We start from the raw sequence: 13,365 nt of genomic DNA on the forward strand, positions 1-13,365 counted from the left end.
TAAAAAAAAAAAAATCAGTGACAGCTTCTTTTGGGCCTCATATAATTTTAGTAAATGACTCAGTCCTCTTTCCTGATTCTTCAACCCTGTCCCAAGCATTCAAAACAGCTGTATAACATAGAGCAAAGGTGTGATCATCAAATCTAAACTGTCTTTGCAAATCAGCATACTGTCCTTACTTCATTGTTCTGACCCTAGCTTCCTCTTTCTACCATGCTTTCCATTGTAACTGAGAACCAGCTTACAATATTGCTGTAGCTAAATCTTTCCAATCTTGTGGAATAATTCTGTTTTGAATTGTCCATGAATTTAACATCTGCTTTACAAATGGTAAATGTGTACCCTATGAAACTACTGCTTCCTTAAATGTCTTCAAATCTAACATTTCTACAAGATCCCAGTCAACTTCCTTGGTGACGCCTGTCATCTGGTGATCATTCTTGAATGGTAACTGGATAAATTGAGGTTGGTTTTCTATTAACCTTGGACTGCTCCTCTTCAGTGGTAAGTTCTGCTCTAAACTCCTCTGTCTATGTGTAAATATTTTTCTTAGTTTCATTAGTAGGTCTTTCTAAGGATTGCATCTTATCAGTCAATTTTTTATATTTGGCACCAATATCAAACATTTTTTAAGGATAAAACTTCAAAGTATCAAACTGATAGTGATTATAATCAACATTATGTCAATCCCAGCCAATTTGATTACCCCTTCACTTGATTTTTCCATTTTCAACCCATCCATTGTGGAGCCATAAAGAGACTTTACTCCCTGTATGGTAATATTGTTCCCCATTGTTAACATGGGAGGAAAACTCCTTTTTAAAAAACGAATTCCCCCCTTAAGAATTCCCAGGGGTCTCATCAGATCTGCTGATGAAGGCAGCAGGGTATGAGGCTGGATGTCACTGTGCCACATGGTTGGGCAGAGAACGCAGGCTGTGATTGGCCTGGCTGAGAACACCTGTAACTGCTGGCATGTGGCTGGGGGCTGAGAGTGTCTGTCAGTGGCAGCAGCAGTAAAAGACTGAGCAGGTGTTGAGGAGGACAACCTGGCATGGCAGCAGGCCAAGGAGGGGTTTCAGGGGATGCCCGCAACCCACATGGAGAGGGAGCAAGCCACTTGAATAGTGGACACAGGAGAATGTGCAGAAGAAGCCTGTATGGTAGAAGTGAGGGCCAGGGGACCTGAATGACAGAGCTGGATGGTAGTGGGTGGCTGCCTCTGACAGTTTGGGGGGCCCACTCACCTGTGGCATCTGGGGCTGGAAATGGGCAGGAGCTGGAGGCTGCTGTACAGAGGCTGCAATGGGAAAACCCGAGACTGACACAGAGGGCCTAAGAGGAGGGAAGGAAAGCCAGCCTCGGCAGTGACGCCACAGCTGCAAAGCCGGTGGTGAGGGGCTACCCCATAGTCTTGTGTCCCGTGTTGGATGCCAGAAGAAGCATTTATCTAATTATTCTTTTATCAATAAAAACTCAGGAGTCAGATATTGGGGGTGGACCTGATTGATCAGAGAAGGGGTGGAGAAGCCAAGAATGACTTCTCCCTCTCTCTCCTCTTTTGATCCAAAAGGCAGAGCATCTCTCTAAGCCCCTCCCTACTAATTCCCGTGTCTCTCTATATGTCCTGGGTCCTCTAAAACTTCTATGGCTACTTTGGTGAGCTAGAAGCTACCTCCATCCTCTGATTCAGGGTAAACTTTATTGTCAGTCTCAGGAGCATCAGAGCATGATCAAAATATCCCACAACATCGTCACTTTAACAAAATCCAGGATCTCTTCACAATAAAACTTCTGGTGATTCTAGGGGAACAGGGGATATATCTCAACACAATAAAGGTAATAGAAGACATCCCAAATCCAGCATGGATGGCATAGAGCTCATGGAGTCCTATCCTCAGAGGAGAAGCTATTGACAAGGGTTGGTTGCTGGAGGAGGTGGAGTGCAGGATGTGATTCCTGAGAGACTGCCCATGCTCCATAGAAGATATTACACCCAAGTGCATACAAGCAGCACAGAGCAGACACTATGGGTTTCAAAAGAAAAAGAGCACATGAAGCTGGGAGGGGAAGGAAGTGAGGTGGCTAGGGGCAGGTTGTAGTGGAGCGAATGAGGATGGGTTTGTTAAAAGTGAATTCTATACAGTGCATGAAATTTTCAAACAGAAATAATTTTTAAAAATGAATTAGAGAGTCAAATGTATGGTTGTAAGATTTCTTTTAGTTTAAATGACTTTGTGTTTAAAAGAAGGATTTTAATTTCAAAATCAGATTGTTAAGATGCCTAATTGAAATGCTTGTAAAGAATGTTAATATATCAAATTGATTTGTTTAGTTAAATTCCCCTACTCAAGGATACATGTTATTCCAGCGTGTGAATGCTGCTGAAGATCTCTTTATGACTCTGTCTGGAAGAACCATGGTCTTCACTGACAGAATATCATATGATAAATGGAAAGTCTTGAGACAAGAAAGTGTGAAACTGAACTTCTAAAGGGCAATCTCACTTTGAACTCTGGTTCTACTTGAACAGCAGATACAAATGCAGGCAAGATCCAGTTGATAGAGGAAAACACAGAGAAAATGGAGGTCCAGGGAAGAGTGGACTAGACCACCCGTCTGTTTGGAGCTGAAGTTTGGCCTTTCCCTATGGAGATGTGCTGATGGCCATGCCATTCTCCTGAGCTGCAGTAAGCCTCAAGACTCACAGATGCTTCTTCCTTGCTGTTGGAGAACATGGACATGATCTATGCATTAACAACATGAGGAGATAAGCTAGATCCTTTGATGTAGAAAGAAGAGGAAGATCTGGTGACCATCCAAAGTCTATAGACTTCTTCACTAGACTGCATACTCACTCTCTCTGTACCTATATTTTCATTTTAATTCTCATAAGCAAGATGGATGTCAAAAGAACAGTCCCTTTTCTCTTGCTGCATTTATTAGTGGATTATTCCACAAGTTCTGAAAACAGGACTTGCAGGTTATGGCGAGAACATCGGTCAGTACTAGGGATTTTAACAATGGAACAAGTCACTTTTACTTAGAGTAACACACACATAAGTGGTCCTTGTGGTCCATAATGGATGTTTTCCCATGTTGGATTTTGGGTGTTGTTACATTCCTGTTTCTCCTCACGCATTTAAATCATGTCTCCCCTGTTCAATTGCATTTAGTTCGAAGGACTTATTTCTGGCATTTCACAAATCCAAGGCATGCTGTAAAAACACGGTATATCATTCCAATTCTTCCTGGGATTTCCAGAGTCCCTTATGGTGACACAGTCCTCCACATAAACTATATTGTTAGGCTCTCCAGCATCCCAGAAACTGTGAAGAGGAAACACAGGAGATTTTCAGTCTCAAGAAAAGGAGTCACCACCTTAAACAACTTATATATTTGTCATTTAACTATCCTTTCGTGAAGTGAAATTATAAGATCCATTTTTACCAACAAAGAAACACCCGCTTGCCTATATCATCAGCTGGTGGGTTCTTCCTGGGTTTCTATACTGTCGTGCAGCTCCGTAGACTTGGACTCAGAAAGAGATGTCATGGTAAGGGTTACCTGGACTGGTGACAGGGCAGATGCGCTGCCTTTGTCCCCCTACCTCATGCTACCCTCGCTCTCCTCCATGTTCTCCTAGGGCATCATTCACTGTGCAGTGAAGCATGCCTCCTCAGGATTCAGGGCAGCCAAGCCCTGGACTCACAGTTGCCGCTTGTTAGCTGAGTGGGTCCCTCATTCCCTTCCTCATTTAGTTTCTTCAAATGCTGGATAAAGAATAATAACATTGATATGACTCCGAAATCTATAATTATTTCAATAAAGAGGGATAATGAAAACCAACTGTAAACTCTAAAATGTGATGTTATAAAGACACAAGGCCATTATTAAGGGGAAGGGTGGTAGGATCAGAAGAGTATTCTGTCCTTTCTAAGTCACTATGTTTCACTTACTTATGTTTTAGAGCATAAGATTTAACTTTACTCTTTTTAAAATCTATACTGTAGATAACTTAATCTACACTACAGTTCTGATTTCCTTATTATTTTCATCTATCATTCCTCTTCTATTCTTTTGGCATTCCTAGGGAACAGAAGGGTTAGGAGCCTGTGCCTCCAATTTCCTTCCCTGTATTCAGTATCACCAGTGATGGACCTGAACTTGCATCATCGTAGCAAAAGCCATTCTGAGAATTCCCCTCAGCATGGTCTCACTTTAGGATTACCTGATGTGACCATTTTCCCACAGGATGTCCTTACCTCAGGTTCTCTGTGAAAGGTGTGTCATCAACCCATTGCCACTGGCCCTCCACCACCTGGTCTGTCAGTCCAATATAAAACTCTTTTTTCTTGGGTTTTGTATGAAAAAGGAATTCCTGAGGGAGAACACAGCAATGGCAATAATAGCAACAACAATGATGAAGAACGTGATCAATTATCTTGGTTCTGAAGAGATGCTGAAAGTAATTAGTTTTTAGGAGAGGTGAAGCAGAGTTGAGCTAGATGATAGATAAGCAATCTTAAAACTAAGATTACTGAAGGCCATTTCCTAATTTTTTTACTGTGAGAAATTACAAGTAACACAATTCAACAGATTAAAAATCCTCTAGCCTCTAAAAGAGATTCTATGTCATTCATTCAAAGTTGGTCTATAACTAATGGCAGTCACATCTGATGTATCTATCATGAGAAATTAATCAGAGTCTGACAACAATGGGTAATAGTTGTTTGCCCTCATTCATACAAAGTATTCATCAACAAAATATTATTCTAAAATCAGCTCCCACTCCCCGCTATTCTGGTTAATATCGGGTCTCTTCAGATAAATCAGCCTTTAAAGGTTCTCGTAATGCCGAGCCTAAAAACAAATCATGTGGTGAAACAGTGGCCGCGGCACACATCTCAGCCCACTCCTTTGGCAAACAGTTGTGGCTCACACCTTGGGCACAGGTTTTGGAGAAAAGATCAGCGAAAACATCCCTTCCACACCGAGGAGCCCGTTCACCAATTACCTGCTCTTCCGGTGTGTTGATAACCACCAGGTGAGCCCCCATTTCTGAGCAATTCTTTAAACTTGATGGCCAGGTCAGGGTGGTCGTGGAGAAAAAGTAACAACTAGACTGAAAGTGTTTCCAGTTCAAAGGACAGCAGTTCTTGACTGAACCTAGGAGGAGAGAGGCTTCAGGGAGTGTCGGGGAATTTGGCTTGTGATCCGGTGGAGTTCAACACTGGGATCCCGAGCTTAGAATCTTTCTAGTAGCCCGCACCGTGCTCTCTAAGACTGTTAGGTAATTCCAGTGTCAATAAGCACAAGTAGCAATTGTCTTTGGAGCAGAATCTTTATTTTCTAGATATCAGGACTAGTAAATACAGCGGTATGTGCAGTTTACCTGGGTCAGGTAGTAGCCTCAGAACCCATGTTTCTGTGCTTAGGCAAGGCCACTCTTGAGTCTTCTCTGGGTGACTCAGGCAAACCCTCATGGCGGCTAAGCTCTGTACTCTGACCAATCCTCTGAACCCCGATAAAAGTTTTAGAACTATAAAATTTCAGTTGTTGACATTTACTGAGCTAAATCTCTCTTAATTGAAAGACAAAAAAACCAAAACCCTGTGGCTTAAAGAAGTAACTTACTTTGCCAGCATCCAGTAGCATTTTGCTATGTCTTGGACTACGCTGATCTATAAGAATATTTGAGTATTTTTTCTTAGGTATTTAAAAATTCTCTGTACATGTTTTTCTCCTCCACCTCATTTTGGAAGCAGATAAATGAAGAAAAACTTCCATTACTGGCAATAAATCCTTTCTTTTTCAGAGTTCTCATTTAGATGTATACTTGAAATTTATGGTCAGGGTTTATTGTAATGTTCCTGAGATCTCTGGACCAAGGACACCTGCATTTCCAGAGTTCTGTCCCTCTACTCTCATCAACCTTCCCCCCGCTCTCTGCAGACAGGATTTATCATTTTCATTTGGAAAAACAGAAACTAAACCCACTATAGTTTCCTTATTCCAAAGACAATCAAGAAACTAAAAAAAAAAAAAAAAAAAAAAAAAAAGGTTATCGTATACACTTTCATGTTCAACTTGGCAGACAGTTGTACCTGATGTGACACTGTAGCAGGACAGCTCCTTGACTGTTTCGTGTGACTGTAGCTTTTTCTGCTCGTACATTAGACAGCTGCGATACGTTACTGCAAGAAGAGAGGGTTATGGTCAATGCCTCATACCATTTTTTGTAATGAAATCCTTGCTCTCAGCTTTCTGCTTGTAACACAACAGCCAACAGTGATCAGGAAGTTTCCTCACCACCTATTTTCCCCTTCACACTGGGATCCACTTCCTCAAAGAAAGAGTAACTCACATTTCATGGCTTTCCTGACTTAACAAAGAATAAACTATTTCAGATCAAAAGTATGCTTGTAGTCCCTCCTGTGCCAAGTCTAACCATCTAAAAATCTTCCATCCACAAAGCAAATTCCTGTGCCTTTGGTCCTGACCAGTCATCTAAGCTGCAGGTAAACATTTCATCAAGCAAGTTGGCCTAATGACAGTGGTCTGAAAGGAAGAACTCAAGAGCACCAAGGGGATAGAAAATATGCATCACAAAATGTGTAGAGATGACTGAAATTCAAATATGATTTTAGACTAGTTGTGTTTCTGGCTTGGGAAATAGCCTGAAGCTTGGGGGTGAATAGGAAGGAAAATGAAATTAAAAAGCACTATAAATCTGGTCAAAAACACATTGCAGGGGACATCATAGGCCTAACTATGAACACTGCTGTTCAATTGAATTAATCCAGTGTCAAGTTGCCATCTAGATATATCCTTAGGTAGGTGTTTATATCCTTAGGTAGATGAACACTATTTGGTCTTCATCAGAGGAGTCTCTCCTTCTGCTGAATGTTCCAGTGAATGGTGGAGAATGCAGAAATGGATGAGTGCTCAGCTCTAAACAAGACATTTGCCATCCACTTTATGGCCCAGGGAACATTGCAGAAGAAGGAAAGGGTAGAAGAGCCAGAAGATAAGGCCAGATCTACCTGTGGAATGTCATCTTCTGGACCTGACACAGCTGTTACAATCTTAACCCAACAGCAGCCGCAGGTGACCACACTGGGCTTGCCACAGAGTAGGCCCATTCACTCTCAGGCATGGTCGGAGGAGGGCCTCTGGAAGCCCTATCCTCTGTTGGGCTCTTGCCTATTGATAGATTCAGAGAGTAGGGAGATTGTTCCCTTCAACTGTGTCCCCATTGATGAACTCTACCTCCCCCAGTGGACACCCCGATAGTGATCATACAGATGGCCCATGTTAAACTAAATGGGTCACAAAGCCAAACCAAAAGTCATGAAACTGGGAAAGGCACCATGTGGAAATTGATAGTGAAGGGAGGGACATGAGAGGATGTGAGAGAATATATATACACATATATGTATATGTATATGTGTATATATATATATATATGAAACTATTAAAAACAAAATCAGTCAAGAATAATAAAGTATAACATATATGAAACTTTGTTGAAAAAAAAAAAACTCCTTGTAGGAAAAGTGATGCACTGCACTGAGCAAGAATCTACTGCTAGTATTAGCCCTGGAGAAATGCAGTGACTTTGACCTTCAGAACCCACCAGCACATCTGGTGATGAAACAGACACTGAGAAACAGGATGGAGGCCCCAGCCATAGTCCATGAGAGCACTTGGAAATTTTTGAAACATCCTCTCTCTGTAAGAAGAAAGATAAAACACACAGTGGATCTTCCCAAAGCAACATACAAAAGAGATTTGAGTCAATTCTATCCTTGCCACTTCCTATTCGTAATTGCCTGTGTCTAGTGATCCCCAGGCTCGCCCATGAATCTGTTGTATGGAGATGGCTTGCCCATGAATCCGTGTTGTATGCAGACTGCTGGGCCTCAGCCCCACCTTGGAGTTAACAATTCAGGAGAGTTGTGTGGAATCCGTCTGGAAACCACACCTTAAGAACCCCTGCTGTAATCCATTGCTGGTGTTAAGACATGGACTTAGGTATATGATGAGCTTTTCATTTCTAATTCCTCCATTTGAAATGCTTCCACACCTTGAGGCCTCCCCTCTTTATTTCCTTCCTTCTTTTCTTCTCCTTTTACTTCATTTCCCCCTTCGCTTTTCCAGTGTCTCTCCTACTGTTGTCTTCTCCACATCTCATTTTCAAGATCTTCATAAATTAAATAAAACATAACAGTCAAGCAGCAGGTGTTCCCTTTTCCCCAACATACATTTACAGACAGGTAGAGGGAATTCCACAGAATCGAAGGACTTGTTCAAAGATATTCAGAGTATCACAGAAGGTAGAAACAGCAGAGTGGCAGCCTTTCCATGACTCCTCAGCAAGCTTTCTGCTAATCCTGAGGACCCTTCTTCTCTTCCCTTCTCTTTCCATCTCACTGTGCACTCTTCCATTGTCCTACCCTTAACAAACTTTATACCCATTCTAATAAAAGAGCTGTACAAGCAAAGGAAGGCTTGAAGATTGTACCTGTGTGATGGGATGCAGACGAGTTCATTGAAGACATTCTTTTTCCCCCGTTCTTCCCTTTCTTTCTCCTCTCAACTTAGTAAGAACCCTGGAAAGTGAGTCTCAGCAGATGAATGCTTCACCCGTTTTTAAAAGTTCAGCCCTAACAGAGCTGATATCACAGTGTGCTAATGTGCTCTGTACAATTAAGTCAGAATTTCCTTTCTTGCACAAGGATAGGGAGTTTATTGGACAACATGCCACTTCTCACTCCAGACCACAAAAGAGGAAATGATGAGGTAGGTGATAAGCATCAAGAGAAATGGCTGAGAGGTCTGAAAAAAACCTTGTTTTATTTTAGTAGGTAAATGCCTCTCTTTCTCCAAAGTCTAACTTTGGCACTGTGGGATTCAGCACCACATTCTAAATTCTGTTTGTTTGGTTGTTTGGTTGATTGGTTGGTTGGTTGGTTGGTTGGTTGGTTGGTTGGTTTTGTTTTATTTTTTTGTCTGTACCAAGTACACATTTGTTCACAGGAGGCTGAGACTCTGAATTCTCCCCACACATAGCACACAGCTGGGTGCACAATGTGCATATTTACAAGTTAGCTATGGAGAGTTTCTTTTCATCTTTTGTGTCCCTCTTTCTTACCAGCTTTTGGACACTCACTGTGTGAACTCTGGTCCCCTTTATCAAGATGTTAACCACTGGATTATTTTACAGATCAGCCTCATAGTATTTTGCAAGTCAGTTCAACTTCTTACAGTGACACACAATTTCTGCAGATTCAATGGGTACTTTAATTCTATTTTATTTATTTGGAAATTTTAGAGAAGGAACAGATTTGAGTGTCAGAAGAAGCAGTTTCAGCTAGACATTAGAATGGAGTGCTTCTCTGGAATCTTTCTTAGAAGACACTAAAAGTCACATTAGTATCACTTGTCTAAGGTTGTGAGTGTCAGGAGGCAGAAGTGCTATACACATGACTCGGGAATCCCCGTGTTTGGTGAGCCAGACTTCCTATATGCTACACAATATTTTTTGGTCTCATGGAAGCTTTCTATTATTTCAATAGATTGGAAGTTTTCCTCACTACTTTTCATTTTCAGACACATGGATTTATATAAGTATTTTAAATCATACTTTTAAATTCATATGACTTTGCATTTTCACTAAAATTCCATATGCAAAAGTTTGGTCCCTAGGAAGTTTTGTGGACTTTAAGAGCTGAGCCCTTGTGAAAGGCCCTTAGCGTCCATGGTTTTGAAAGAGTCTGATGTGTTTTAGTCTTTTTTTTTTTTTTTTTTTTTTTTTTTTTTTTTTTTTTGGTTTTTTGAGTCATTGTAGGTGTGAATAAGAGTCTCTGATGTGGTTGGGTGCGATGTTTTAGTCTTCTATGGTTTCTTGGCTTCTGTTTTGGTGTGCCACCTTTATAAAGACCCAGACCACGGGCTGCCCAATCTTTGACCTGATGCTCCAAATAAGCATGCCAAAGAAAACTCTGTTTCCTTCAGAAATGACTCATGTCAGGCATTTCATTATAGTGATGGAAAGATACATAACATACACATTACACATCATACATGCATTCAATATACATATTGTTAGTAAAAGCTATTAAGAAACAGAATTGTCGTAGTAAGTTTTTTATTAATCTTAATAAATCAGTAATAACTTATATTAATAGTTTTGCTAAAGGTTATATTATTTATTATAAATATGCAATTAACTAGATATTACAAAGTAAATATTTTACTAGTCAGATATATAATTATCAGATGTATATTTATATCATTATATCTTTCTCTTTTGCAAATGTTAATTATGCATTATAATGGACTTCATTATGACATTTTCATGCATGTTTATAATGCACTTTTATCATACTCACCTGCTGGGGGATGTCTTTCTGTATGCTGTGAATATATGTTGTTTCCACTGGTTAATAAATAAGTTGTTTTGGCCTATGGCAAGCAAGGCAGCTTAGAGGCAGGCAGGAAATCCAAAGAAAGAGAAAGGTAGAGTCTGGAGAGATGCCTGCCTGCAGCCCAAGCAGCAAGATGCCAGCAGACTGGTAATGCCACATCCACATGGCAACTTATAGATTAGTAGAAATGGTTTAAGTTATAAGAGCTAGCTAGTAAGAAGCCTACCATAGGCCATACAGTTGATAATTAATATTAAGCCTCTGAATGATTATTTTATAAGCAGTTGAGGGACCCTGGGGCTGGGCAGGACCAGAGGAACATAAGACTGGAGGAATGCAGGACCACGAGGCCAGGCGGGATCTGAGAAAACTTTTGACTACACTCACCCTATTACCCTCTCTTGTTTTCTTCTCATTTCCACTGATCCCAGTCTTCTTACAAGCTGGTCTTCCTACATTTATGATTGTTTTCCTGTAACCCATTGCATTTTACTAGGGTTTCTTACAGGGTGCTGGGTGAGAGATTATTTACAGATGCATAACTCCACCTTCCTGATCTTGTTTATTTATCCCTGGTGGCCAGTTGTGTGTGTTTCTCATTCTCTTCAGACTGAAGCATTATGCCTAGAATCCTCTACAGAGATGCTTAGGGGTCATAAATTCCTATCTATTTTTATCATGGAAATTTTTTGCTTCTCATTCAACTACAGGTGTAGTTTTATTATGCATAATGCTCAAGGTTGACAGGTACAGTCTTTCAGAATTTGGAATGCATCTTTCCAGACTCTTCTACTTTAAATGTTTCTATTGAATAATCAACCTGCTGTTATTCTGATGAGCCTGTCCTTGTAAGTGACTCTGCTTATCTCTGTTGCAGCTTCCAATGCCCTTTATTTTGTATTTCTGGTATTTTAACTATAGTGTGTCACGTGAAATCTCTTTTTTTTTTTGATACAGTCTATTTTGTTTGCTGTAGGCCTGTTGCCAAGTGGATAGACATTTCTTTCCGTAGACTTAGGGAATTTTCTACTGTGACTTTTTTGAAAATATTTTCTGTGCTTTTGTGTTGTTGGTTGTTTTTGCTCTTTGGGGGGCTCACCACCCAACTCTCAAATAAATACACAAGAAGGCTTATTCTTAATTATATATGTGTGGCCTTAGCTTGGATTGTTTCTAGACAATTTTCTTTAACTTAAATTATCCCGTTTATCTTTGGCCTTGTGGCTTTTATCATTCTCTATTCCTGTACACCTTTCTTTGTTTCTTACATTCACATGTACTAAATTCCAATTCATTTCTGTCTGTTAAAGTTAAAGAAAATACTCCATAATCTATTCTATCTTAGGAAATCCAAATTTTATACCTAATTGACTTTCTATCATATCTAAGGAAAACTGCAACTATAACTATCTAGTCTTCAGCTCCATCAAAGGCCCCAGAGGGATATAATATAATTTAAGTAAACAAAAATTGCATTGCAAACAACTCTAGATGACAGAAACATCTGACTGCCTGGACAGTCATCCAAATTTCCTCTGCAATGTTGGGGCATCCATCTTCAACCTACAGGCCCATAGTATCTGGCAGACTTTTCAATGAAGCAGGAAATTTGAAAGAGTGTCCCACCTATATTGGCAAAATTTGTTAGTCACTTTCCTCTGTGTCCTGAAGAATGTCTGGCAGTTTCTTCTGTGAAACAGGAATCCTGAAGGACCATCCTGCATTGTTTTAGCAAAGTTCAGCAGTCACTTTCCTGTGGGTCCTGCATGTCCAGTTTATACAACATACTGTCAAGCAGTCCAGGCAAGAGCAGCTTCTTGACTAAATGGCAAGCCTTCCACATTGAAAGCAAACTCCACAAGAAGTTTCTTCGATGCCCATCATCTCTAAAGTAAATTGGTGCTGCCAGGAGCAGATGTGTCTCATTGTCATGAAAAGCCCTAAGTTAACACAACATTTTAAATGCCATATTCTGTAGATCTTTGAAAGTTTTGAAGAGCATCTATCTAAAATATATCTCTATATGATCTGGAAAGCATATCTAACATATTTATAATTTTGATTGTTATAACTGGCTAACCTGTGTTTCCTGATTATCCTATATAGTTTATAATAATAGGTTTCAAAAACTAGAACTTCACCCTACATTTCCAAATGAACTGAATAGGCATAATATCTCAAACAAAAAAAAACATAATACAATATGTTGTAACAAAAATAACCTTAAATTTTTATCAATATACAAAAATCCTTTAAACAAGAGTAGAAATATATATACAATGTTTTGCAACAAAAATTACCTCAAATTTTATCAATATACAAAAGTCCTTACAAATCCAAAATATTTGAGATTAATAGTTTTTTTAGTTTAAAATAGATTCAATAATTTACAATATTATCTTATCATTCCTATATTCCCCTAAATGATAGCAAACATCCATAACCCACCAAATAACCAAAGACTACTCACACACCCCAACTCTTTGGAATGTGGGCATCTTTTTCTCTAGACTGCTTTCTGCTGTCTGTGGATGAAGCATCTTCAGGGTCCCAGAGAGAAAATTTGAGATAATGACCAAGTCCTGGTAAAGGCCAGTAGTAATCTTTGTTGATAGATATCTCCTGCCAAGATTCAGGAGGTCTTCCCTGATCCATTTCATTCCTGGAGGAACCCACAACCTCTCATCTCCTGTGGGAACAAAACTCCAAAGCATTCTTTATTTCCATTTGACAAATATATTTCTTGACTTCTTTTTTAAAGGTAAGGAATTCTTAAAATATCTAGGTTGGTTATTTCAGCAGCCCTTTCAACTTCATGTCTCTTAGCACCTGTTATTTGCTTATCAACAAACAAAAACTTCAAAATCAACACACATTCAAAATGTAACATACAGTATCCCAATTCCCTGTGTATCTCCCATCTTACTCGGCT

General features: G+C 39.8%; 1 protein-coding gene across 2 annotated transcripts; it reads right to left on the bottom strand.

The window, feature by feature from the left end:
• Nucleotides 1-1,683: 1,683 nt before the first annotated feature.
• On the bottom strand, nucleotides 1,684-8,729 carry Clec4e (C-type lectin domain family 4 member E). Of its 2 annotated transcripts, XM_028862630.2 has the most exons (6): nucleotides 8,528-8,729; nucleotides 7,640-7,735; nucleotides 6,108-6,197; nucleotides 5,018-5,169; nucleotides 4,266-4,381; nucleotides 1,684-3,329 (listed from the first exon to the last, which is right to left on the bottom strand). In XM_028862630.2, the coding sequence occupies exons 1-6, from the start codon at nucleotides 8,562-8,564 to the stop codon at nucleotides 3,173-3,175; spliced, it is 648 nt and encodes a 215-aa protein (XP_028718463.1). In that variant the 5' UTR covers nucleotides 8,565-8,729; the 3' UTR covers nucleotides 1,684-3,172. The 2 variants fall into 2 exon arrangements, with proteins under 2 accessions (XP_028718463.1, XP_037060043.1); XM_037204148.1 differs by lacking the exon at nucleotides 7,640-7,735 and having other exon boundaries at nucleotides 8,528-8,728.
• Nucleotides 8,730-13,365: the final 4,636 nt, after the last annotated feature.

This window comes from Peromyscus leucopus, chromosome 3 (genome assembly GCF_004664715.2).
Source record: "Peromyscus leucopus breed LL Stock chromosome 3, UCI_PerLeu_2.1, whole genome shotgun sequence".
Classification (NCBI taxonomy): Eukaryota; Metazoa; Chordata; class Mammalia; order Rodentia; family Cricetidae; genus Peromyscus; species Peromyscus leucopus.

Bases quoted from the DNA above. Each gene is read 5' to 3' on its own strand.
- Clec4e (XM_028862630.2), bottom strand. From the start codon at position 8,564: ATGTCTTCAATGAACTCGTCTGCATCCCATCACACAG. The intron at 6,198-7,639 runs GTGGGTTCTGAA...CTCTTCTTGCAG, and splicing joins TTTCATCACCAGATGTGCTG to TAACGTATCGCAGCTGTCTA. The intron at 5,170-6,107 runs GTACAACTGTCT...CTCTCCTCCTAG, and splicing joins CTGCTACAGTGTCACATCAG to GTTCAGTCAAGAACTGCTGT.